Source organism: Lissotriton vulgaris, chromosome 1_1 (genome assembly GCF_964263255.1).
Source record: "Lissotriton vulgaris chromosome 1_1, aLisVul1.2, whole genome shotgun sequence".
In the NCBI taxonomy this organism is placed as follows: Eukaryota; Metazoa; Chordata; class Amphibia; order Caudata; family Salamandridae; genus Lissotriton; species Lissotriton vulgaris.
The window spans coordinates 2007275274-2007302354 of NC_141685.1; the positions used below are offsets into that span (position 1 = coordinate 2007275274).

General features: G+C 47.4%; 1 protein-coding gene across 1 annotated transcript in view; it reads right to left on the minus strand.

Moving 5' to 3' along the window:
• The window catches only part of LOC147751530 (GLIPR1-like protein 1), a 919403-nt gene extending 893908 nt beyond the window's left edge, over positions 1-25495 (minus strand). The window contains exon 1 of the mRNA XM_086938645.1: positions 25274-25495. Coding sequence (XP_086794771.1) covers positions 25274-25363 — 90 coding nt within the window. The 5' untranslated portion in view covers positions 25364-25495. The remainder of the gene's footprint in view (positions 1-25273) is intronic.
• Between the last annotated feature and the right edge of the window lie 1586 nt (positions 25496-27081).

Sequence of the window (27081 nt, forward strand, 5' to 3'; positions counted from 1 at the left end):
GGAAAAATACGTTTAAGTTGCACAAATTACAATGGTGCCCCAGGGGCACGAGAAACCATATACTAAACAAGTGGTATAAGGAAATCGATAGAAGGAATAGAGCTGTCCAGAGGCTGTAGGATTGCTGGGACTACACTATCCTAACCTTAGGTAAGTAATAGGAGGCCCTCGGGACACGTGTGCAGAGTGTGAACTCACACGTGAAATCCGTAACAAAGTCAATGGACAGTACAAATTACGAAAAGGTAAGTAATAAACAGTTCTGACTAGCTAGGACTAAAACGACTGGAAATCTGGACACTAGGAGAGTCAATCTACCCTTGAGCACCGAAATGCTCTTGTTACCTCACCCACGGGCTGCGGGTGCATAGGTGTCAAAGTGTGTCGGGTTTCTGTGTTGAAGTCTATGGAGCCTTGAAGAAAGATGCTGCAGGCGACCAGGAGGAAGCTGTCCGGAGTGATCCAAGGGTGGATCAAGGAAGATGAAGACCTGAAAGCAGAGGGGACAATGTTCACAGTCACTAGCCAGTGACTGGGGTGGAACCAGGAAGGAACCAGATACTGTCGTCGCGATCAGGTGAAGAGTGGACGCTTGACTCTGCAGCCACGTGGACCAGGAGGTGTCTTCGACAACCAGGATGGAGGCACAAGCTGTCCCACGCAGGTTCTCGCTGTCGGCGGTGTTGATTCCGGATTCAACGTCAACAGGCCTTGGCAAAGGCAACCCACGCGGTGAGTGGAAAAGGCGTCTGGTGCGGACCAGGAGGGTCCAGGGTGCTTCTCCTTTGCAGGAAAGCAAGGGCCAGTCTGGAGCAACCAGACCAGCGGTGTAGTTTTCAAGGATCGCCGTCTGGGAGGCCACTAGACAGCCGGCAAGTGACCAGACAACGCGTCGAGCAGCAATCAAGCAAAAGGGCCCCACATAGATCTCGTGGATGCTGGAGGGCTGATCTTCTGTGCAGGAGATGTTCGGGGCTGGGGCTTCTCAATCCCCAAAGCACTTTGTCGAGGATGCCTCTGAAGTCGTGCTGGAAGCGAAGTGCAGTTTCTCCGAGATGGCCGGTCCCACGTGTCTCGTCGCACCCACGGATCTCAGCTGTGCTGCAGATGTGAGTTGAGATCGGAGAGGTCTGGAAGTCCGGGTGTCGTCGGGCTCTGAAGTCTGGATCCACCAGGGAAGACGACAAAGTGAACCGCTGGAATGCTTGATGGTGCCTGCTTGTGCAGGGTGGTCACTCCTTGGCCACAAGGGAGATTTCTTCAGTCTTCTTTGGAGCAGAATGTTGAAGTCCAGAGTTTCGTATTTGTAGAGTTTCAAATCAGGATAATCTAATTTGGTATGGGACCAACTCCTACTTTTATTCGCATAAAGTCGGCTGTACTATCACTAGGTCCCTCCTATGGGTGGGACCAGGAAGGGTGGTGGTTACACCCCCTATCCTTTGTCCGGTTTCGTGCCAGAGCTGGGGCTGGAGTGCCCCAGCAACTGGTTTGAACGGTGTATGCACAGGGCACCTTGTGTGCCCCAGGCATGTCATTCCTTTCATGCCTGTCCTACCCAATACACAAAATCCTGTCTGGGGTGGTGCTAGCACCTCCCAAGGCAGGAAACCCTTTGTCCAGGCCTCCCTTGCTGGAAGGACTCCCAGCAGCAGGAGGTCAGACTTGTGTCTGTGGTGGCAGCATCCATTTTGTGATGCTGAGGCTCGAGTTAACTTTAGCCGGGGTTCACAGTTACATACATGTTGTGTCCCTCTAAAAGGGTGGAATGCTACCCCGTCGCCAGAATTGGCGAGGGGGTAGTATTCCAATTCGCATGACACCTTACTCGACATGTTTTGATAATGCTATGCCAAAGTTAGCAATAACCGTGAGGATTATAATGCACTAATATATATATGTAAGAGTATATGGTATAGCGTTATCATGGAAACAGCTAAAGGACTTGGTTCCGAAAGCTGTAGACAGGCTCAGCTCATGCCAGAGCACCATCTCACATAATTCCAAGCACTCTGCCTCCAGGATTGTTAAGGCCTGTCATAGGAGTGACTTATAGGAGGAGATGTGTCCATTTTAGGGTTAGATATAGGTATACTATATCTAAAGCAAAGGGTGATTACACCACCTTGCCCCATCTGATTGATCAGCCAGTTGTGTAAGATTTGGATGGCCAGCTAGGGGTAGCATAATACATGCTGCAGCCCCTGGTAGGCCTTGGGTGCACTTATGCCCTGGGTACCTATGGTACACTCTGCAAGGACTTACAAGAGTGACCCAATACCAATAGGTAAATGCACCTAAAGTACATGGATGTCAATTTAGAGAGAGAGCAGCTAGGCTGTGGGTCTGATAGCAGGCCCACAGCCAGGGAAAGTCGTAAACCAGTGAAGCAAAAAGCAAAAATCTGGGGTGACCATAGGATTGCAGACCCTACTCTCCTACATAGCCCATTCCCAAATCTTCTGGGCCTCTCGAGACAACGGAAGAGATCGGGTACCCCCTTCCTTGTTTATGTAGTTCATGGCCGTGGTGTTGTCCGTCCGGACGATAACCGCCTATCCCTGCAATCGTGGAAGAAATGCCTGCAGTGCTAGCCTGATAGCCCTGAGTTCCAGGAGGTTGATGTGAAGACGACGGTGCTGGGGCAATCAATGACCGCTGACATGAAGATCCTGAAGCACCGCACCCCAGCTGTCCAGTGAAACATCCGTTGTGACCACTTGAGGAGCCAGATTGCTTACGAAGAATAGATCTTGGGAAAGATTTTCTTGCTTCGTTCACCACAAGGCTGCTTTTTTCACTGCTACAGTAATCATCACCTTGTCGTCGAATGAGCCGTGAACTTGTCTCCATTGTTTGTCTAGGCATTCCTGAAGAGTCCGCATCTGCAATCTGCAGTGAGGTATCAGAGGGATGCATGAGGAGATCACCCCAGAAGGGATTTGTACCAGCGTACTGAAAGACACTTTCTTTTTCTCAATAGCAGCGCCATGGATCGCAGTTTTTCTTGCCTTTCTAGGGATGAAAAAACCTTGTTGAGATTTGTGTCCAATATGGCTCCTAGGAAACGCGCTGTCCTCGAAGGAATCAGAGATGATTTCTTTTTGTTGAGAGTAAGACCCAAATTCTGGAATAGGTTTGTACATGCGTAGACTGCCTCCCTCACAGCCTCCCGGACGGGGCCTTCAGCAACCAGTGGTCCAGGTATGGGAAGACTTGAAAATGATGTTTCCGTAAGAAAGCTGCCACCAGTGCCAGAACTTGGTAAAGATCCTTGGGGCAGAGCGAAGTCCAAAGGGTAAAACCCTGAATTGAAAGTGTCTCTTAGATACTGCAAACCGTAGAAACCTCCTGTGTGCTGGGTGAATGGGTACGTGAAAATGCGGATCTTCGAGAACGAGAGTGGCCATGAAATCCCCTGGATTGATGAGACGTAATATGTCCTGAAGCGAAACCATCCGAAAGGATTGGGAAATGAGATAGGTGTTGAGCTCCCTGAGATCTAAAATAGGGCGCCATTTCTCCAGCGTCTTCTTTACCAGGAAGAACCTGGAATAAAATCCTTCCCCTCTTTGAGATAAGGGGACCAGCTCCACAGCTCCCTTTAGGAGCACCTGATAAACTTCGAGCCGCAAGAGACGCAGATGTCTTGAAGGAATGGCAGCAGGGATCTTGGATGGTGGGATTTGTGTGAACTCCAAAGTATGGCCCTTTCGAATGATGTTGAGCACCCAACGGTCTGATGTTATCTGAGTCCAGTTGCGGAGGTATTGAGATACCCTGCCTCCTACAGATGTTGTTGTGGAGGTGGGTACAGTAGGTAGAGCCAGAACGCTGCTATTTTGTCTCTTGGACGTATCATGTCCTTGACGTTCTGCTTCCCTCTCGTATTTGATCTAGAGAAAGACGTGGCTTGACCTTGCTTCTGGTGATAGGGCTGATGGTACGACTGCGATGTTGATCCATAAGAAGAGTATCTTTGCTCCTGGTATGAGCCTCTGTATGTTGTGGTACTCCTCCCCCTGGCACCCCTGAAAGGAGTTTTCCGGTATTGGAGCGTACCAAGAGACCTAGCAGTCTCTGTATCTTTCTTTATTTCTTGGAGGGTATCATCTATGTGTTTTCCGTACAATGCCCCTCCGTCGAAAGAGAGGTCCAAGATCTTATTCTGGACCTCCGGCCTGAACCACTTCGCTCAGAGCCATCCTTGGCGACGAAGAACCGCTGCCCCAGCTAGTGAACGAAAAGCGGTAGTGGCAATGTCCATGGCACAATCTATCACCTCAGCCGAAGTCGTTTTCCCTTTTGCAGTATTTACTTGGCCTCACCTTTTGCCTCCTGGGGAAGTTGATCCAAATAAGGCGAAAGGTCACACCATAACTGGCGATCATACCTGCCCAGTATCGCCAAAGCATTTGCCGCCTGCACCAGGAGACTAGCCATTGAAAAGAATCTTTTTCCAGCGTTATCAAGTCCCCTGCCCTCCTTATCAGGAGGAGTTGTAAGGGGTGCCTAAGGGTTGCTGGACTGGAGTCTGGTTTTGGGTGCCCAGTCAAGGACGCCGGGCCATCTTCAGGTGCCTTATATTTCTTTTCCAGGCGTGGCAGGACCGGAATAACAGTAGCCGGGTTTTTCATAGCTCCGAGACCCTCATCCATACATGCTGTACAAAGGGTATAGATCGGGTCGCCTTCCTATAGGGCTCTTTAAAGTCATAGAGAAAACACTCGTCTGAACGTAAGGCATAGGCAGCTTGAATCTGCTAGATGCTCTCTCCATTAACTTATGGAACCCCCCGACATCCGCTGAACTGAGAATCCACGGGGTCTGGACTAGGGGATGCTCGATCCGGGATCACATATTCATCCCACTCTAAGCCCTGATTAGGCCTGTCATTCATGTTCTGATCCTCATCCGAGGAATCATCCTGTACATCCGGTAGAGTTGTGGGTATATTCAGAGTAGGTGTTTGTGGCTGAGACAACACCTAGGTTGGCAACTTTGGAGAAACCATCACTTGAGTTGTATGGGCAGGCAAAGCCTGAACTGCCGGGATAGAGGCAGTCTGAGATGTAACCTGAGAGAACCTGGTTTTATAGTCCTGCAGCATGCTATGGATATCCGCCAAGAGCGAGGATGGGACGGACACCATCTCTTGGCCTGAGGACTCCTGACGTTGAGAAGAGTGTTGGAAAGAACATTCATGAAGAAACTCGCCTTCAGAATCAGTTTCCTGACATTTTACCAGCAGTTGAGATGGACTGTTAGCATACCAAAAAGAGTCCTGATCATCTTCATCAGAATCCTCTTCTTCCTCTTCCAGGAACAAAGCGGGAGGCAAGGGGGTAACCCTCCTTGGAGACCGCATGTCCCGAGTTATCCTTTTCAAGGAAATAGTTATTCTCTCCGTCGACGACTGCATCGTCGGCGGTACTGTGGTCGATGGAGAAGATAAAGATAAACCCATCGTCGATGTCGTCAACGGAAGAGTCACCATCGACGGACGGACTGTCGACGATGAGATGGGCGTTGTCGACAATCATCGACTGCCGTCGTTGTCATGGTTGTTGTCGTCGAAGCACTCGTCGACGACACCGTCGTCATCACCATCGACAACGAAATCCTCGTTGTCGCTGCCGTTGTCGATATCCCCGTCGACATCCTCATCGACGTGGCTGTTACCACCGTCGACGATCCCGTCGGCGTCGACTGAACTGTCGACGGTACCACTTTAGTCACCTTGGATTTCGACGCCTTCGTCGACGGAGCCTTCTGCTGCATCGTCGACGACTTGGAGCTTTTCTCTGACTTCTCAGATGACAGAGAAGATGTTTTTTTTAAAAGTTGTAGCAGTTTTCATCACTGCTGAACGCGTAGATGGGCCATCCCTCTACTTTACATCGTGGTGAGGAGATTTTACAGGACTTTGGCTCTTAGAATCCCGGGGGGTCTTTTTTGAGGCCTAACTGGACGTTCCACAGAAGGTGAGGGGGAAGACCTACCCCTTTTGACTGACCTTCTGGATGACGTAGCTGAAGAAGAGTCCTCACTGTCGCTTGACAACGTCTCTTTTCTGGACTTCAATTTCTGGAGCCAAGTAAGGAGGCGACCCTCACGGTCCCGGAGGGTCTTTGTAGAGAAGGTGCGGCAGATTTGCAGTCCGCAGCCTTATGATCCGGATACAGGCAATATATACAGTCCTTATGCCTGTCCTCCAGATAAAACCTTTTCCGCCACAGGTGGAACATGACTTGAAAAGGGCCTTCTTCTCCTTGTCAGACATTTCAGAAGAAACACTCAACAATCCTGAAGGAAAATATGAAGAAAAAACTCAAGAGTAGAAAAATGAGCAGAGCTCAAAGGAGACTCCCTAAGCACAACGTGCGGTAGAAAATCTGAGGCACTGCGGTTCCTTTAGGAGGGTTCTATAGGGTGAGGCTCTTCTGATTGGCTGATGCTTAGTTTGGTCTCTTTTACAACAAGAAGTGGAAATGTTACAAAAGCAAATGAGGGCTAGGCCTTTTTTCTTTCTCTTTTGTACCTACTGCTATGTTATTTTTGGTACCGAGACTCCCGTCCCGACGATGGGGAATGATACAAGCTATGGGAATCTATGAAAGTTCCAATACTGGGGCAATGACAGTTGCTCTATAATCGCTGTCGGATGAGGTGTTAGAATGAACTCCTCTTACCTTATCAGGCTTCCTGTTGTCCTTCACCACGATATTCCAGCTGCATTTCTGGTATAACCTAATAATAGAACTATAGGTGTGCCAGATATAAGCACACATAGATCCAGCGTACCCTTATGCATTTTGACTGTCTCTTGTTAAATGATTTGTAATGTCTCACATTCATGAAATGCAATTTTACTTAGTAGGAAGTCCTACACGTATTTTTTAACAAGTCTTTTGATCTGGCTAATTGCAATTTAACAATAACACAGCTCTGTCAGTATCAGAGAATCTTAAGTGCAACACAACACAAACAGATATAATGAGATATCAAAAACAACTATATACCATTGAAGGATACAGGAAAACGGTAACTCACCATTACACGACAAACATGGACATTAGACACAGGATTGAGGATGAGGACAATAAAAACATTTAAAATCTATATAATGCAGTAATGTATATTTCCTAATGTTGTGGCACTATAGGAGTATGTACCCCCATCACGCAGATCATGGTTGGCAAACAGAAATTTGAGTTAAAACGAGGTGAAAGGGTCTGCAATGTCAATTAGTCAATGTGAGAAGTTGGCCTGATATATGATGCTCACTAGTTCTAGTGATCACCTTGTATCAGTCCAAACAACCCTTATGGTGATTGGTTGTAAGTCAACCTTATAGACCAGCTATCCTAATGGTAGCATGGACAAAGCAGTCTTAGACTAAACTCTTTTGGCATGTGAAGCCAGCTGTTTTACCACACATAACCCCTTGAATACCAGATGAAAGGACACCACACAGGTTGTTATGAAAATAAACAATATATTTATTACTAACAAACACCTCTGAACTCTTTATGACATCAGAGGGCTAAGCACATAACAAAACTCTTAGGAAAAATACGATAAATTGCACAAATTACCTAGGGGCACGACAAACCATATACCAAGTAAATGGTATAAGGAAATCAATAGAGGAAATGAGGATGTTCAGAGGCTGTAGGACTACACTACCCTAACCTTAAGTAAGGAGCAGGAGGCCCACGGGACGCGTGTGCAGAGTGTGAACTCACACGCGAGATGCGGTACAAAGTCAATGGACACTACAAGTTACGAAAAGGTAAGTAAAAGACAGTTCCGACTGGTTGAGACTAAAACTACAGGATACCTGACACTAGGAGAGTCAATCTACCCTTGAGCACCGAAATGCTCTCGTTACCTCACCCACGGGCTGCGGGTGCATAGGTGTGAAAGTGTGTCGGGTTTCCGCGTCGAAGTCTATGTAGCCTTGAAGAAAGATGCTGCAGACGACCAGGAGGAAGATGTCCGGAGCTATCCAAGGGTGGATCGAGGTAGATGGAGACCTGAAAGCAGAAGGGACAATGTTGTAAGTCACTAGCCAGTGACCCGAGAGGAACCAGGAAGGAACCAGATGCTGTTGTCGCAATCAGGTGAAGAGTGGACGCTGGACTCTGCAGCCAAGTAGACCAGGAGGTGTCTTCGACGACCAGGATGGTGGCACAAACTGTCCCATGCAGGTTCTCGCTGTCGGCGATGTCGGATCCGGATTCGAAATCAACAGGCCTTGGCAAAGGCAACCCACGTGGTGAGTGGAGATGGCGTCTGGTGTGGACCAGGAGGGTCCGGGGTGCCTCTCTTTTGGAAGGAAACAAGGGCAGTCTGGAGCAACCAGACCAGCGGTGTAGATTTCTTGGGTCGTCGTCTAGGAGGCCACTGGCCAGCCGGCAAGTGACCAGACAATGCGTCGAGCAGCAATCAAGCAAAAGGGCCCCACGCAGATCTCATGGATGCTGGAGGGCTGGTCTTCTGTGCAGGAGCTGCTCGGGGCTGGGGCTTCTCAATCCACAAAGCACTTTCTCGAGGATGTCTCTGAAGTCGTGCTGGAAGCGAAGTGCAGATTCTCCAAGATGGCCGGTCCCACGTGTCTCGTCACACCCACGGATCTCAGCTGTGCTGCAGATGTAGGTAGAGGTCGGAGAGGTCTGGAAGTCCGGGTCTCGTCGGGCTCTGAAGTCTGGTTCCACCGTAAAGGACTACAAAGTGAACCACTAGGACGCTTGATGGTGCCTACGTGTGCAGGGTGGTCAGTCCTTGGCCACAAGGGAGATTTCTTCAGTCTTCTGTAGAGCAGAACGTCGAAGTCCAGAGTTTCTTCTTTGTAGTTTCCAATCAGGATTACATTAATTTGGGATGGGACCAGCTCCTACCTTTATTCTCCTAAAGGGGGCTGTACTGTGACTAGGTCCCTCCTATGGGTGGGACCAGGAAGGGGGGTGGTTACACCCCCTATCCTTTGTCCGGTTTTGCGCCAGAGCTGGAGCTGGAGTGCCCCAGCAACTGGTTTGAACCGAGGTATGCACAGGGACACCTTGTGTGCCCCAGGCATGTCTCATTCCTTTCAGCCTGTCCTACCTCAATACACAAAATCCTGTCTGGGGTGGTGCTAGCACCTCCCAAGGCAGGAAACCCTTTGTCCAGGCCTCCCTCGCTGGAAGGACTCCCAGCAGCAGGAGGTCAGACTCGTGTCTGTGGTGGCAGTATCCATTTTGTGATGCTGAGGCTCGAGTTAACTTTAACCGGGGTTCTCAGTTACATACATGTCGTGTCCTTCTAAAAGGGTGGAATGCTACCCACGTCGCCAGAACTGGCGAGGGGGTAGTATTCCAACTTGTATGACACCTTACTCGACATGTTTTGATAATGCTATGCCAAAGTTAGCAATAACCGCGAGGATTATAATGCACTTAAGAGTATATGGTATAGCGTTATCATGGAAACAGCTAAAGGACATGGTTCCGAAAGCTGCAGACAGGCTCAGCTCATGCTATAGCACCATCTCACATAATTCCAAGCACTCTGCCTCCAGGATTGATAAGGCCTGCCATAGGAGTGACTTATAGGAGTATATGTGTCCATTTTAGTGTTAGATATAGGTATACTATATCTACAGCAAAGGGTGATTACACCACCTTGCCCCAGCTGGGTTACCTGCCAGTTGTGTCTGTTTAGATGGCCAGCCAGGGGTGGCACAATACATGCTGCAGCCTCTGGTAGGCCTTGGGTGCACTTATGCCCTGAGTACCTAAGGTACACTGTACAAGGGCTTACAATAGTGACCCAATACCAATTGGTAAATGCACCTAAAGTACATGGATGTAAATGTAGAGAGAGAACAGCTAGGCTGTGGGTCTGATTAGCAGGCCCACAGCCAGGGAAAGTCGTAAACCAGTGAAGCAAAAAGCAAAAATATGGGGTGACCATAGGTTTGCAGACCCTACTCTCCTACATAACCCCCCCCCCAAACTTAGGGACATTAAACTAACATTGACCAGGTGAGTCTTCCTGTTCTAAGTGGAAATACCTGGAGAGACCATCTGCATTGCCATGGTCAGTCCCTGGTCTGTGCTCCACTGTAAAGCGCCAGGATGCCCTTGGTGGTGACAGGTTTGCTCTATATAAGTATACCACAATACAATACAATAAAGTCCATCCCCTGTAGGGAAATGGACCACCTAAGAAGTTTGAGGTTTTCACCCTTCATTTGATTTAGCCACAAGAGGGGCTTATGGTCGGTCTGAATCTTGAAGTGAGTTCCAAATAAGTATGGCCTCAACTTCTTCAGGGCCCAAACCACGGCAAAGGCCTCCCTCTCAATAGCTGACCAACGTTTCTCTCTAGGGGTCATCCTTCTACTTATAAAAGCAATGGGCTGGTCATGACCATCATTATTCAGTTGAGATAGAACAGCTCCCACACCCAACTCAGAAGCATCTGTTTGGACAATGAAAGTTTTGGAGTAGTCTGGACTCTTGAAAATAGGTGCAGTACACATGGCCTGCTTCAGTTCATCGAATGCCTTTTGACAGCTAACTGTCCACTGAACTTTCTTTGGCATTTTCTTGCTTGTCAGGTCATTAAGTGGGGTCACAATGGTCCCATAATTTCTGACAAATTTCCTATAGTAACCAGATAGGCCCAAGAAAGCTCTGACCTGTGTCTGGGTGGTTGGAGGAGCCCAGTCCTTTATGGCCTGTATCTTGCTCTCCAATGGTTGAACCTGGCCTCCCCCTACAAGGTGGCCCAGATGCACAACCTGACTCTGCCCTACGTGACACTTGGTGGCCTTGATAGTGAGGCCTGCCTTCTGCAGGGCCTCCAAAACTTTCCTCAGGTGGATCAGGTGATCCTCCCAGGTGGAGCTGAAGACAGCAATATCATCTAGATATGCTGCACAAAAGTCATCCAACCCAGTGAGAACTTGGTTCAACAACCTTTGAAAAGTGGCAGGTGCATTTTTCAAACCAAAGGGCATCACCACAAATTGGCAATGACCTCCTGGGGTAGAAAATGCTGTTTTGGCCTTGGCATCCTCAGCTAACCTGATTTGCCAATAACCAGCTGTCATGTAAAATGTACTCAAGAATTTGGCTGAAGCCAATTTATCTATGAGTTCATCTGCCCTAGGTATTGAATGGGCATCTGTTTTAGTAACAGCATTGAGACCCCTGTAGTCTACACAAAACCTCATCTCTCTCTTACCATCCTGGGTGTGAGGTTTTGGCACTAGAACTACAGAACTAGCCCAAGGGCTCTCTGAGGGTTCAATGACTCCCAATTCCAACATCTTTTGTACTTCTTTCTTTATGCAGTCCCTGACGTGGTCAGGTTGCCTGTAGATTTTACTCTTTATAGGCAGACTGTCACCAGTGTCCACCTCATGGGTGCACCAGTTTGTCTGACTGGGGGTCAGAGAGAACATTTGTCTAAAGGATTGAATAACCCGTTTGCAATCCTTTTGCTGATGCTCAGAGAGGCTGTCAGAAAAGACCACACCATCTACTGACCTATCATCAGGGTTCTGAGTGAGCAGGTCTGAGAGAGGGGCACTCTCTTCCTCCTGTCCCTCATCTGTGGCCATGAGCAAGCCCATGTCTGCCCTGTCAACAAATGCCTTGAGCCTGTTCACATGCAGCACCCTATGGGGGCTCCTGGGAGTTCCAAGGTCCACCAGGTAGGTGACCTTCCCTTCTGCTCAATGATGGTGTGGGGTCCAGACCATTTGTCTTGGAGAGCTGTTGGTGCTACTGGCTCCAACACCCACACTTTCTGTCCTGGATGGTAAACAGTTAGGACAGCCTTTTGGTCATGCCAAGCTTTTTGAAGTTCTTGGCCGGCCTCCAGGTTTTTGGTTGCCTTCTCCATGTACTCTGCCATCCTGGAGCGGAGACCAAGTACATAGTCCACTATGTCAAGCTTAGGTATTTTGAGAGGTAACTCCCATCCTTCCTTCACAAGACATAGGGGCCCTCTTACAGGATGCCCAAATAGAAGCTCAAAAGGGCTGGAGCCAACCCCCTTCCGTGGGACCTCCATGTAAGCAAACAGAAGGCAGGATAAAAGGATGTCCCATCTTCGCCTACGCTTTTCAGGTAACCCTTTTATCATCCCTTTTAGGGTTTTGTTGAATCTCTCCACAAGCACATTGCACTGTGGGTGATAGGGTGTGGTAAATTTATAATTTACACCACACTCCTTCCACATTGCAGTCAAGTGTCCAGACATGAAGTTTGCACCTCTGTCAGAGACAACCTCCTTAAGAAACCCCACTCTGGAGAAAACTCCAAGTAGGGCCCTGGCCACAACAGGAGCTGTAGTGGTCCTAAGGAGAATAGCTTCTGGATACCTGGTGGAATGATCCACTACCACCAGTATACATCTGTGCCCAGATGCTGTTGGGGGGTCCATTGGTCCAACAATGTCTATCCCCACTCTTTCAAAGGGTACCCCCACGAAAGGTAGTGGTATAAGGGGGGCCTTTGTTGTGCCACCCGATTTGCCACTGGCTTGACAGGTGACACATGAGCGACAAAACTCTTTGGTGTCTTCAGACATATGAGGCCAGTGAAAGTGAGGGACAAGTCTTTCCCAAGTCTTGTTCTGGCATAAGTGACTTGCAAGGGGAATCTCATGGGCTAAGGTAAGAAGGAAACTCTAAGAGACAAGGGGATGACCAGCCTCCTGGTAGCACCAGGCTTGGGGTCTCTTCCCTCAGAGTATAGGAGTCCATCATCCCAGTACACCTTGTGGGTACCTGTAGCATTCCCTGCAGCCTCAGCAGCAGCTTGCTGTCTGAGGGGTTCAAGGGAAGAACAGTCTTACTATGCCTGCCTCAAGTCTGCCCTGGAAGGTCCCCCTGTCCCAAGAAACTCAACCTGTTCAGGTTCAAGCTCTTCTAGGACAGTTCCTTCTGGGGTCTTTGGGTCAGCCTCCTGAGAGGGCTGATCCTCACCTTGAGGCAGGGGGAAGGCACTGCCTCAACCCTACTGCTCTTCCTCTTGGGTAGTGTCTGGTCCATTGTTCCAGGATCCAGCCCTTGTTCAGCTGGGCATTTCTTGGCCTGTGACCTGGTCACAGCAAGGACATGTGCTGACAAACCTAACATTTCCACATGAGTCCTATACTCCACTTCTGACCAGAAGGAGGATTCCAAATCATTGCCCAACAGACAGTCCCCTGGGAGGTCTGAACTAACAACAACCCTTTTGAGGCCAGTTACCCCTCCCCAGGAGAAGTTAACAACTGCCATACTGTGATTGGTAGTGACGTTGCTAGCATTGGTCACTAGGTAGTCTGAACCTAGTATTACCTGATCAGGGTCCACAAAGTTTGGTGTCACCATGGTGACACTGGCACAAGTGTCCCTGTAGGCCTGAGTCATTTTTCCATTGATTAAAGGTGTTTGCCTGTATTTGCTTAGAGTACTTGACTTACAGTAGGGGTCAAATCCATGTCCCCACTACAAACAAGAACAGCCTGAGTAGGTATTCTGACTAAGTCAGAACCCACCTCAGTTCCCAGGGTTAACCCAACTATAGCCTTGGGGGGTGCACTACCACTACTAACTGTACTAGGGGGTGCAGGTGCCTTAGGGGCAGTAGTGGCAGGAGCTGTGCCTTTCTTGGTGCACTCACTAAACCAGTGAGTCTTACTTTTACAGTATTGGCACCATGGTTTTCTTGGAACATCAGCCTTCTTCTTTTGGGAATTCTGGGACCCACCCTCCTTAGATTGTTGGGGCCCTGTTGAAGACTTCTGGTCATTTTGTTTGTTCTCATTATTACCCTTATGGTCTGCTTTCTTCTGGCCACCACCCTGGTTCTAGTTCTGCTGCTTGACCATTGTCCTGACCCATCTGTCTGCCTTCTTTCCCAATTCTTGGGGAGAGGTCAGATCTGAGTCAATAAGGTGCTGATGCAACAACTGGTTCTGACAATTATTTAAGATTTGTTCTCTCATAATCATATTGTACAATCCTGTGTAATCAGTAACTTTACTTCCCAGTAACCAGCCTTCCAAAGCCTTAGTGGCACAATCAACAAAGTCAGTCCAATCCTGAGACTGAGTTTTCTGGGTGTCTCTGAACATCAACCTGTACTGTTCAGTTGTTAGGCCAAACCCATCAATCAGTGCATTTTTCAGGACTTGGTAATCATTAGCATCCTCATCTCTAACAGTGAGGAGCTTATCTCTACCTTTACCTTCAAAGGAGAGCCACAATATAGCTGCCCACTGACTCTGGGGTACCTGCTGTACTTTGCAGGCCCTCTCCAAAGCAGTCATCCATTTGTGGATGTAATTTCCTAACTTATAGGAGGGCACTATTTTACTTAGGTGTCTATTGTCAAAACTCCTGTCTTTATCTCTAGGGATAAGGCTGCCACCAGTGGGTTCTAACCCACTCAATTTCTGCTCTCTGGCAAAGGCAAGTTTTTCCTTGGCAAGGGCACGTTCTTCCCTTTGGATCCTCAGATTAACTTCCTTCATCTTTGCCTCGTGTTCTCTCCTCTGAGGGGAAGTCATCCTACTCTGAGAAGATGTGTGAGAGACATGGGAGTGAATAGATCTGTTAGAGTCTCTGGAGTGAGATCTACCTCTTCTATTCCCAAGGTTAGGCCTGCTTGTGGATAGGTCTGGGGCTCCCCCAGTTCCATCCCCATGTAGGCTTAAGTTGGCCCTTGTAAGTCTGCTGAATAAAGCTTGGCCATTGTCTACCTCTTCCTCAGATGAGTTCCCATCTTCCCTACCATCTACATCTTCCGTTTCAGGGAGGTTAGACTCAGGGTCACCTTCTAAGGGGGGCATGCTTCCATCTGCTGCATCTGAGGGGCCTGGATTAGAAGCCCTTCTAGCATCATATGTCTCTAAGATACCAAATAGAAAAGGAAGGGTAGGGACAGAACCCTGTTTCAGTTTCCTGGAGGTACACATTGTCTCATCTCCTGGAAGCTGAGTGCTGCATATCTGGAAAGGACCTGTGGAGGGTCACTAATCACAAGGGGAGTCACTGTGTTCTCTCTTGTGATAGACATGCTTTCTAGTGAGGTGTAAGTGGTGCACTTACCTACACTATGGGTTTTCCTACTGATCCCTTGCTAAGAGTTGTAGTCAGGGTGTGCTACTCCCTTTCTACTACAACAGCTGGTTCAGTAGAACTCAGAGTATTTCTAAGCTTTGTTATATGTACCTATGGTACCTTATGTGATCTTTCAATTGATATCTCAAAATTATATTTGGTAAAAACAACAGAAAGCTCAAATCCCAACCGCTGCCCACCAATGTGAGAAGTTGGCCTGATATATGATGCTCACTAGTTCTAGTGATCTCCTTGTATCAGTCCAAACATCCCTTATGGGGATTGGTTGTAAGTCAACCTTATAGACCAGCTATCCCAATGGTAGCATGGACAAAGCAGTCTTAGGCTAAACTCTTTTGGCATGTTAAGCCAGCTGTTTTACCACACATAACCCCTTGAATACCAGATGAAAGGACACCACACAGGTTGTTATGAAAATAAACAATATATTTATTACTAACAAACACCTCTGAACTCTTTATGAGATCAGAGGGCTAAGCACATAACAAAACTCCTAGGAAAAATACGATAAGTTGCACAAATTTCAATGGTGCCCTATGGGCACGACAAACCATATACTAAGTTAATGGTATAAGGAAATTGATAGAGGAAATGAGGATGTCCAGAGGCTGTAGGATCGCTGGGACTACACTACCCTAACCTTAAGTAAGGAGCAGGAGGCCCAAGGGACGCATGTGCAGAGTGTGAACTCACACGCGAGATGCGGTACAAAGTCAATGGACACTACAAGTTACGAAATGGTAAGTAAAAGACAGTTCCGACTGGTTGAGACTAAAACTACAGGATACCTGGACACTAGGAGAGTCAATCTACCCTTCAGCACCGAAATGCTCTCGTTACCTCACCCACGGGTTGCAGGTGCATAGGTGTGAAAGTGTGTCGGGTTTCCGCGTCGAAGTCTATGGAGCCTTGAAGAAAGATGCTGCAGGCGACCAGGAGGAAGATGTCCAGAGCGATCCAAGGGTGGATCGAGAAAGATGGAGACCTGAAAGCAGAGGGGACAATGTTTAAAGTCACTAGCCAGTGACCGGAGTGGAACCAGGAAGGAACCAGATGCTGTTGTCACGATCAGGTGAAGAGTGGACGCTTGACTCTGCAGCCACGTGGACCAGGAGGTGTCTTCGACGACCAGGATGGAGGCACAAACTGTCCCACGCAGGTTCTCGCTGTCGGCGGTGTCGGATCCGAATTCGGAGTCAACAGGCCTTGGCAAAGGCAACCCACACGGTGAGTGGAGATTGCGTCTGGTGCGGACCAGGAGGGTCCCGGGTGCCTCTCTTTCGGAAGGAAGCAAGGGCCAGTCTGGAGCAACCAGACCAGCGGTGTAGATTTCTTGGGTCGTCGTCTAAGAGGCCACTGGCCAGCCGGCAAGTGACCAGACAACGCGTCGAGCAGCAATCAAGCAAAAGTGCCCCACGCAGATCTCATGGATGCTGGAGGGCTGGTCTTCTGAGCAGGAGCTGCTCGGGGCTGGGGCTTCCTAATCCCCAAAGCACTTTCTCGAGGATGCCTCTAAAGCCGTGCTGGAAGCGAAGTAAAGTTTCTCCAAGATGGCCGGTCCCACGTGCCTCGTCACACCCACAGATCTCAGCTGTCCTGCAGATGTAGGTAGAGGTCGGAGAGGTCTGGAAGTTCGGGTCTCGTTGGGCTCTGAAGTCTGGTTCCACTGGGAAGGACGACAAAGTGATCCGCTAGGACGCTTGATGGTGCCTGCTTGTGCAGGGTGGTCACTCCTTGGCCACAAGGGAGATTTCTTCAGTCTTCTGTGGAGCAGAACGTTGAAGTCCAGAGTTTCTTCTTTGTAGTTTCAAATCAGGATTAATCTAATTTGGAATGGGACCAGCTCCTACCTTTATTCTCCTAAAGGGGGCTGTACTGTGACTAGGTCCTTCCTATGGGTGGGACGAGGAAGGGGGGTGGTTACACCCCCTATCCTTTGTCCGGTTTCACGCCAGAGCTGGGGCTGGGGTGCCCCAGCAACCCGTTTGATCCAGGGTATGCACGGGGACACCTTGTGTGCCCCAGGCATGTCTCATTCCTTTTAGCCTGTCCTACCTCAATACACAAAATCCTGTCTGGGGTTGTGCTAGCACCTCCCAAGGCAGGAAACCCTTTGTCCAGGCCTCAATCGCTGGAAGGACTCCCAGCAGCAGGAGGTCAGACTTGTGTCTGTGGTGGCAGCATCCATTTTGTGATGCTGAGGCTCGAGTTAACTTTAACGGGGGTTCTCAGTTACATACATGTTGTGTCCCTCTAAAAGGGTGGAATGCTATCCCCGTCGCCAGATCTGGCGAGGGGGTAGTATTCCAATTCGTATAACACCTTACTCGACATGTTTTGATAATGCTATGCCAAAGTTAGCAATAACCGCGAGGATTATAATGCAGTCAGTCAAGTATGCTTTATTCGAGGTAAAAAATACTATAAAGCAGAACACATATAAAACCATACATTCATAGCAATAATGTTAAAAACCTATGAAACCATACGTTCATAGCAATAATGTTAAAAACCTATGTACAATCACAGAAATGTTAAAAAATAAAGCTTCAAGACTTCCATTAAAATTCCCTATGAAACCACAAAAATCATACAGATACAACACCAATGTATAGGCAGATTCTCAATAGCTAATTGGAGGGGCAGAAAAAGGACTGCATTTCTCTAAACATCCTATTGTTGTGCCAGGAAAGTTCTTCTAATTGCCCATACCCAGCCTAGATATTTCTCAACAGACACAGCAATGGTGGAGGAAGAATTAGTACGTATTATTCTGAGGGCCACAACACTGTCTCTTGTACCAAGCTGTTTGCACATGGCCCTCAACCAGACACGACGGGGTAGACAGTAGGCCGCACATACAAACAGTAGATGGGCAATGGTCTCTGTGCAGACTTTACAAGATGGACAGATATAAGAGTTACCTTCGGCCCATCTTCCAGTTAGCGATCTAATAGGAATAGACGCCACCCTGAGCTGGAAGTATAACTTACGTTCTTGGGGCTTAGTTATAATGTCCCAGTAGGACTCGAGGGAAGGGTAAGATTTTACTTCGAGATACTGGCCCTCCAAAGTAGAAGCATCAGCATCATTCCAGTTCCTATTTTTTACTGTTTCCCAGTACTTTGTTTTTATAACTTCCTTGGCCGGGAACTGCACCTCCTCTGGTTTCTCCCAAAGCTCGTTCATAACCAAAGTCTCCAAGGATCTACGCAAATCCCCTAACCAACCTATCTTGTGGAACTTATCACGGTTGATTACATATAGGAAGCCCCATGCGTAATGTGCGAGTTCAGGAGTGACCCAGATGCGACGCCAGTATAGAATGGGTCGCAATCTAGCCATATCAGATATGGCTTTCCTACCCAACTCGCAACGTAGCGGCTTCATGGGTGTGCTTTTAGGTAGGGCAGTGAGGCTTTGGAGGAATTTGTTTTCTGTGAGTGTTAGTGGTACCAGGTTGTCATAGCCCCAAAGCTCAGCGCCGTATAGCGCAGAGCTAACTGCTTTGGCCTCATATACCTGAAGTGCTGGCTTGATTGGTCTAGTCAATGATTTTTTATGCTCAGCACTTATGACAACTGTGTTTTGGCGGAATTTGAGGGCCACCAATTCCGTATGTTTCTTCTACTTAACAACCTTGTCTATATGAACTCCCAGATAGACGAAGTCTGATACTATTTCCACCTTTTGGCCATCCAAGAAAAAGTTCCCTCTGAAGCTGGGGTGAGGATTAAAAGTCATGAGCTTTGTTTTTGTCACATTTACTTCAAGCCCACGATCCCTGCAAAAGTCCTCAAAAATGTTCAGGGCACGCTGGAGGCCACTAGGGGTTTTAGATAATATCAGTGTGTCGTCTGCAAAAAGTAGTATTGGTGTTTTCAAACCATCCGAAATTGGAGCGTCGACAGAAGCAGACAACATGCGCTCCACAACCCCATTAATATATAGGGAAAAAAGTGTTGGAGCCATGGCACAGCCTTGGCGTACCCCTCTTTCCACTGGGAACTCCACAGATACCTGGCCATGCCTACCCCACTGGATCTTTGCATGATTAGCCGCGTGTAATCTCATGACCAGGGATAAAATCTCAGCTGGCATACCCATCTCGCCTAAGACTTTCCATAGCATGGAGCGGGGACTAAATCAAAAGCTGCACGCAGGTCGATGAAAGCAGCGTACAGACTACCCTTCTCCAGCTGCACTGTTTTCCAATATAGCAGGGTAAACCGAAAAATCTGATCTATCATGCTGGTCAATTTACGAAAACCAGCTTGATAGGGAGATAATACATTAGATTCTTCCACCCAGTTCATGATCTTTGTTAGGGTCATTTTACCTACAACCTTCTGGACCGTATCTATTAGGCTGATGGGCCTGTAATTCCCCGGTATAGTTTTGTCTACCTTTTTGAATACGGGTATAATTACTGCCCCCAGCCACGAATTTGGCACTGGTGCCCCTAAAGCTACTGCGTTTGCCAGGTTCAAGATATACTTCCCCCAGCAAGTTTTTTCGTGGAGCAAAGAAGTCAGCGGGCACCCCATCTGGACCCGGGGCCTTGCCCCGCGCCACTGAGTCTAGGGCCATTGCTACATCAGTTTTAATAAAAGGTGGTGTTTTAAAAACTGTAATTGGCACAGGTTCTCCCGGGATGTCCTCCGGGCGAGACATGTATTGGGGCCCAAAGTAGTCCAACCAGCTACTCTGGGAGACATAGTTTGAGGGTGGTTTGGGGATGCCACCTTTCCCCCACTTAACTATATTCAGAATAGTCTGGAGTCTTTGGCCGAACTGGCGGCCTTAAGATCTAACCAATGCTGCTCATCCCAGTCCTTCTTGGACTGGAGAACACTGGCCTTATACACCTGTCTTGCCTCCCTCAAAACAGCTGGAACTTTACTCTTAATAGCCATCCCCAGTGAACTTCTTGCTGCCCTACACTGGGCGTTATACCACCCTGTTTGGTGTGGGAAGATTTTCTTACCAGGTTGCACACATACAGCCCTATAAAAGTGACCTTTTATTAGGCTAAAGAATGCACAATGAAGTTTGGGGATCTCATCCATTTCTATTCCTCTCTCTGTTCCCATCTGCACCATAGCTTCCATGGCAACAGTAGTAATCTCCAGTTCTTTGTTAATACTGTCCAAGGCCTCTTGGTTCACCGCTACTTTGGGCCACTTTACTCTTCTCATGTCGTTCGTTGGAACAATCTCTACTATGCTCTCTACTATATTGTTTGAACCCTCCACCTCCCCACCCCACAGTTTGTGAGTGATACATAGGGGATTATGGTCCCTCTCCTGCCTACTGACCACCCTCATGTCAGTCATTAAGTGCCAGATCGCCAAATTACAGATGACATATTCAATTCTACTTTGCCATCGTCCATTAGCAAATGTATTAGCCCCTTGTCCATCACTTGGTGACCTTCCATTCAGAGCTCTTACCCCCCTTTCAATACATAGGGCATTCATCTGAATTACTTCAGCTGACCATCTGCTCACAGGATTTAGACCCAGCTTGGGGACCCCCCACTCTATATCTGCCTCCTCTCCAGGTTGCCAATCTTCAATAGATAGGGTCTTGAAGGTCATATTCATGTCCCCTGCAATTAACATATTGTTGTCACGTGGCTGGGCTTCGATCAGCTGATCAAGTACTACTAGAACTGGAGATTTCCCCCCATTTGAACCTCTTCTATACAGATTGTAGATGTCTAGCGGTTCCCCCTTGATCACGTTTAATCTTATGTGCTGGATGTCATTATTACCTGTGGGGAGTTCAACTATTTTTTCAAATAGTGCCTGTCGAGCCCAAATCATCAGCCCCCCTTTTGGTCTGCCCTTTGGGCCCTTCACGGCAGGGACGAAATATACCTGAAGTGCTGGCTTGATTGGTCTAGTCAATGATTTTTATGCTCAGCACTTATGACACCTGTGTTTTGGTGGAATTTGAGGGCCGCCAATTCCGTATGTTTCTTCCACTTAACACCCTTGTCTATATGAACTCCCAGATAGACGAAGTCTGATACTATTTCCACCTTTTGGCCATCCAAGAAAAAGCTCTCTCTGAAGCTGGGGTGAGGATTAAAAGTCATGAGCTTTGTTTTTGCCACATTTACTTCAAGCCCACGATCCCTGCAAAAGTCCTCAAAAATGTTCAGGGCACGCTGGAGGCCACTAGGGGTTTTAGATAATATCAGTGTGTCGTCTGCAAAAAGTAGTATTGGTGTTTTCAAACCATCCAAAATTGGAGCGTCGACAGACGCAGACAACATGCGCGCCACAACCCCATTAATATATGGGGAAAAAAGTGTTGGAGCCATGGCACAGCCTTGGCGTACCCCTCTTTCCACTGGGAACTCCTCAGATACCTGGCCATGCCTACCCCACTGGATCTTTGCATGATTAGCCTTGTGTAATCTCATGACCAGGGATAAAATCTCAGCTGGCATACCCATCTCGCTTAAGACTTTCCATAGCATGGAGCGGGGGACTAAATCAAAAGCAGCACGCAGGTCGATGAAAGCAGCGTACAGACTACCCTTCTCCAGCTGCACTGTTTTCCAATATAGCAGGGTAAACCGAAAAATCTGATCTATCGTGCTGGTCAATTTACGAAATCCAGCTTGATAGGGAGATAATACATTAGATTCTTCCACCCAGGTCATGATCTTTGTTAGGGTCATTTTACCTACAAACTTCTGGACCGTATCTATTAGGCTGATGGGCCTGTATTTCCCCGGTATAGTTTTGTCTCCCTTTTTGAATACGGGTATAATTACTGCCCTCAGCCACGAATTTGGCACTGGTGTCCCTAAAGCTACCGCGTTCGCAAGGTTCAAGATATACTTCCCCCAGCAAGTTTTTTCATGGAGAAAGACCTCAGCGGGCACCCCATCTGGACCCGGGGCCGTGCCCCACGCTACTGAGTCTAGGGCCATTGCTCCATCAGTTTTAATAAAAGGTGGTGTTTTAAAAACTGTAATTGGCACAGGTTCTCCCGGGATGTCCTCCAGGGGAGACATGTATTGGGGCCCAAAGTAGTCCAACCAGCTACTCTGGGAGACATAGTTTGAGGGTGGTTCGGGGATGCCACCTTTCCCCCACTTAACTATATTTCAGAATAGTCTGGAGTCTTTGGCCGAACTGGCGGCCTTAAGATCTAACCAATGCTGCTCATCCCAGTCCTTATTGGCCTGGAGAACACTGGCCTTATACACCTGTCTCGCCTCCCTCAAAACAGCTGGATCTTTACTCTTAATAGCCGTCCCTATTGAACTTCTTGCTACCCTACACTGGGCGTTATACCACCCTATTTGGTGTGGGGAGATTTTCTTATCAGGTTGCACACGTACTGCCCTATAGAAGTGACCTATTATTAGGCTAAAGAATGCACAATGGAGTTTGGTGATCTCATCCATTTCTATTCCTCCCTCTGTTCCCATCTTCAACATAGCTTCCATGGCAACAGTAGTAGTCTCCAGTTCTTTGTTAATACTGTCCAAGGCCTCTTGGTTCACCGCTACTTTGGGCCACTTTACTCTTCTCATGTCGTTCGTTGGAACGATCTCTACTATCCCCTCTACTATATTGTTTGAACCCTCCACCTCCCCACCCCACAGTTTGTGAGTGATACATAGGGGATTATGGTCACTCTCCTGCCTACTGACCACCCTCATGTCAGTCATTAAGTGCCAGATCGCCAAATTACAGATGACATAATCAATTCTACTTTGCCATCGTCCATTATCAAAAGTATTAGCCCCTTGTCCATCACTTGGTGACCTTCCATTCAGAGCTCTTACCCCCCTTTCAATACGTAGGGCATTCATCTGAATTACTTCAGCTGACCATCTGCTCACAGGATTTAGACCCAGCTTGGGGACCCCCCACTCTATATCTGCCTCCTCTCCAGGTTGCCAATCTTCAATAGATAGGGGCTCGAAGGTCATATTCATGTCCCCTGCAATTAACATATTGTTGTCACTTGGCTGGGCTTCGATCAGCTGAATAAGTACTACTAGAACTGGAGATTTCCCCCCATTTGAACCTCTACTATACAGATTATAGATGTCTAGCGGTTCCCCCTTGATCATGTTTAATCTTATGTGCTGGATGCCATTTACCTGTGGGGAGTTCTACTATTTTTTCAAATAGTGCCTATCGAGCCCAAATTGTCAGCCCCCATTTTGGTCTGCCCTTTGGGCCCTTCACGGCAGGGACGAAAAAATTGAGGAAACCCAAGAGAAACTGGGGCTCACAGGCCCATGTCTCTTGGAAAATGCATACATCATAGCCATTTATGAATGATACCCATTCTGGTGAATGCAATCTGAGACCCAATCCCGCGATGTTCCATGAGACTATACTACCCACCATACCACTGGGTTTATACCCTGATGTAAGAATGGTTAATGGAGGGTTCACCGAGCCGCATACGCTCAGGGAAACACTATCTCCTGCTGTCTCCTTAATAGTTATTCCGGGTTCCCTCCCGCCCACTGGGCTATCCAAATCAATCACTATCATGGGGGAGCAGCCTACCAGACCCAGGTGTTCACTTCCTTTAGCCCCACTACGTGTTTCGAGGGGGTACCATTCATTGGGCACCTGTTGGGCAGAGGATACCTCTCCAACACCCCCCCTGAGGCAGTCAATCATTGGAATTAAGCCTGGACCTAGGTGCCCATTTCCCCGTCTTTCCTACTTCCATGGCTAAAGCTATTGAAAAAAGTAGAGGGGGGCATTTTCCTCAGCTGAATACTGGAATGGGCTGGGGAACTAGATCTATACTCCATCTTAAATAGATCCTCTGCTAAAGTGTCAGAGACAAGGGTTAGTTCAATAACATCATGTGGGGCCCCCAGGGTGGCTCATCCTCCTAGGTCTAATAATGTCTTCCCTGATTATCGATCAACACCCTCTAACTTGCCCTAACCAATGTATGGCCTTGTTTGTCAGAGAGTCTGCCCCCTCCCTTATTCCATTGGGTCGCATATGGTGCTTTGGAACATTTGTCATGTATATAGTATTTGTTGCAAAGCTTCCCATACCCTGCTTGTGGTGCCTAGGCGGGTCAAGAGACCCAAGTGGCGTTCTTAATCCGTTCCTAGGCTGCAACCCTGGTCTAACACTCCCCCCTTAAGAGTATATGGTATAGCGTTATCATGGAAACAGCTAAAGGACATGGTTCCGAAAGCTGCAGACAGGCTCAGCTCATGCTAGAGCACCATCTCACATAATTCCAAGCACTCTGCCTCCAGGATTGATAAGTCCTGCCATAGGAGTGACTTATAGGAGTATATGTGTCCATTTTAGGGTTAGATATAGGTATACTATATCTAAAGCAAAGGGTGATTACACCACCTTGCCCCAGCTGGGTTACCAGCCAGTTGTGTCTGTTTAGATGGCCAGCCAGGGGTGGCACAATACATGCTGCAGCCCCTGGTAGGCCGTGGGTGCACTTATGCCCTGGGTACCTATGGTACACTGTACAAGGACTTACAAGAGTGACCCAATACCAATTGGTAAATGCACCTAAAGTACATGGATGTCAATTTAGAGAGAGAACAGCTAGGCTGTGGGTCTGATTAGCAGGCCCACAGCCAGGGAAAGTCGTAAACCAGTGAAGCAAAAAGCAAAAATCTGGGGTGACATAGGATTGCAGACCCTACTCTCCTACAGTCAATATTATTTATTTCGCTATATTTCAATAGCATAAAAAGTACAATAAATCCATATATGTAATGTTAAAAGCAAGAATACTATATATTACTAAAAAACAGTAAAAATCCTAAAATTCGCTCTAAATTAACACGAGGAGAGAAAGTGCAAGTGTGAAATTTAAATTGCCATTAAAGTGACCATCAGAGACATTAATATTCAGAGTTCGGATCTCCTGCTCTTCAATGAGGACCATAAGAACGATGCTAAACAATAACAAAAGAAAGGGTCAACAACGTGTGTACAAAGTTTAGTGCTGGACAGCATTGCCTGAATTTGTTTTCAAGCATGAGCGGGAGAATATATCTTTTCCGCAATGTCATTTAATATGCCTGTTCTAAACCTTTCTGACCGTAAGGCTCTTTTAATAGGACGGTTTACAAAAAAATCATAGAAAGAAATAAAACATTACCTGTGTATAATGACCACAAACGTCAGTACATCCATGTGTACTATAATCGTAAACTTTGACCTCTGAATGCCAAGATGTGGTAGGTCCCATAGTACCGAGTGCAATGTTTTCTCCAAGTGTAGAAAATGTAGGATGAGTTTTTCCATGTTGTTTTATGGCAGGATTATGATCGAAACGGCATTTCGATGCCCATGCCTGGGCTGTTTTTGCAAGAGCTGAATCCCAAGACTATCAAACAAAAATAAATAATTGTTACGTTAATTTTTAACTATGACTTTCTCATTTCAAGATAAAGCATTCTAACTGTATTTAAGCTATTTACTGAACGTGTTATAATAAAATATTCAGACAAAAAAGGACTGATATTTACAAGCAATAAATTAATTTCTACAATTTTTATCAAGAGTGTTGTATTGCTGACACCACTAAAGTATTTATAAACTCGATCTATTATTGAGATCAAAAAGGTATTTACATGTTTCTCAAAACAGAATGCAGGCATTCCTTAAAAGCATTGTGAAAACCTCCCTAAATCAAATAAACTTCAGAGGCAACTTTAAAACAGGAAAGAAACTCCCTTTAATGAAGAAAACAACCTTGAATTAAGTATGGGAGGATTTTCCAAATTCGCGGTACGCGAATTCGCGCGAAAGCGTACTCGCAGTCCACAAAATCTGCGAACTTTTGCGAACTTGCGGATTTTTTTATTTTTGCGTGTTCGCAGGATTTTTTTCAGCGCGGCTACCGCAAAGTTACCCATGCGGTCGTACATGGGCGCGGCCATCTTGTTTTCAGTGTTCGCGTTGCGTATTTCCGTTTCCGGGCGCTAGTTGCATGCTCGCATTGTGCATTTAGGACGTGCAGTGCGAAATTGCTTGTTCGCGTCCGTTTTTGCGTGCTCGCGGAGGAAATATCATGCAAACTTACCCATGTGGTCGCAATGGGCACGGCAATCTTGTTTTTCATTTATTTCTATGTTTCTGAGCATGTTTTTTTCAATCCTCCTTTAATCTTTGTAATCCTTTGTTTCTTTGAACTTTTTTAAAATCTATTTTACTCTTTATCTATCACTCCCAACTATATATTTGTACATCTATATTTTGTGTTTTTTTCTACTTTTTGTTACTTTAAAACTACTTTTTTAACTCTCTTTTCTTTTATTTAATTTTTTCCTATTCTTTCCTATTTTATTTTCCTTTAACTGTCCAGGACCATGGCAAAGGGACCCGGCAAAAACCTCAAGGGGAAGGGTCCCGCACCCCGTAGTCGGTTCCCTTGCGGGCGCTTAAGGGGGGAGGCTGTAAGTCCAAGGGAGATCTTCAGCGCGGTGGAGGTGGCCGCACTGGTCTTCTTCGTGCCGCGCCACCTCCCCAAGACCGTCGCGGCAGGCCCGGTAACGGGTACGGCCTCCAGGAGCGTCACCAGCTATGGGGTAAGGTGTGCCGAGCCATGTATCGGGAGTCTGGGGTCCGGCGCACCTGCAACCAGGTGACGCACCGGTGGTCGGACATACTGGATCAGGAACACGACCTGCTCGACCTGCTTGGCGTGGACATCACTGGGCTTGGTGAGTACTAGTAGATATTTAATCACTACTTTGTTGTCTTCTGTTCGGTGTTATGATATTGCAAATATATTTTTTTTTCGAAGAGCAAGAATGCTGCCGATTACATTGCAGGTAAACTATGTTTCAAAAGCTTCTGTGATTGCAGGTGCTCGCCTGCTCACTGGTGGTGCTACTATGCTTACTTGTTTTCAATTTTGTGCTCATATGGCCTGAGTGATTATGTATGAGTGTACTTTACAGA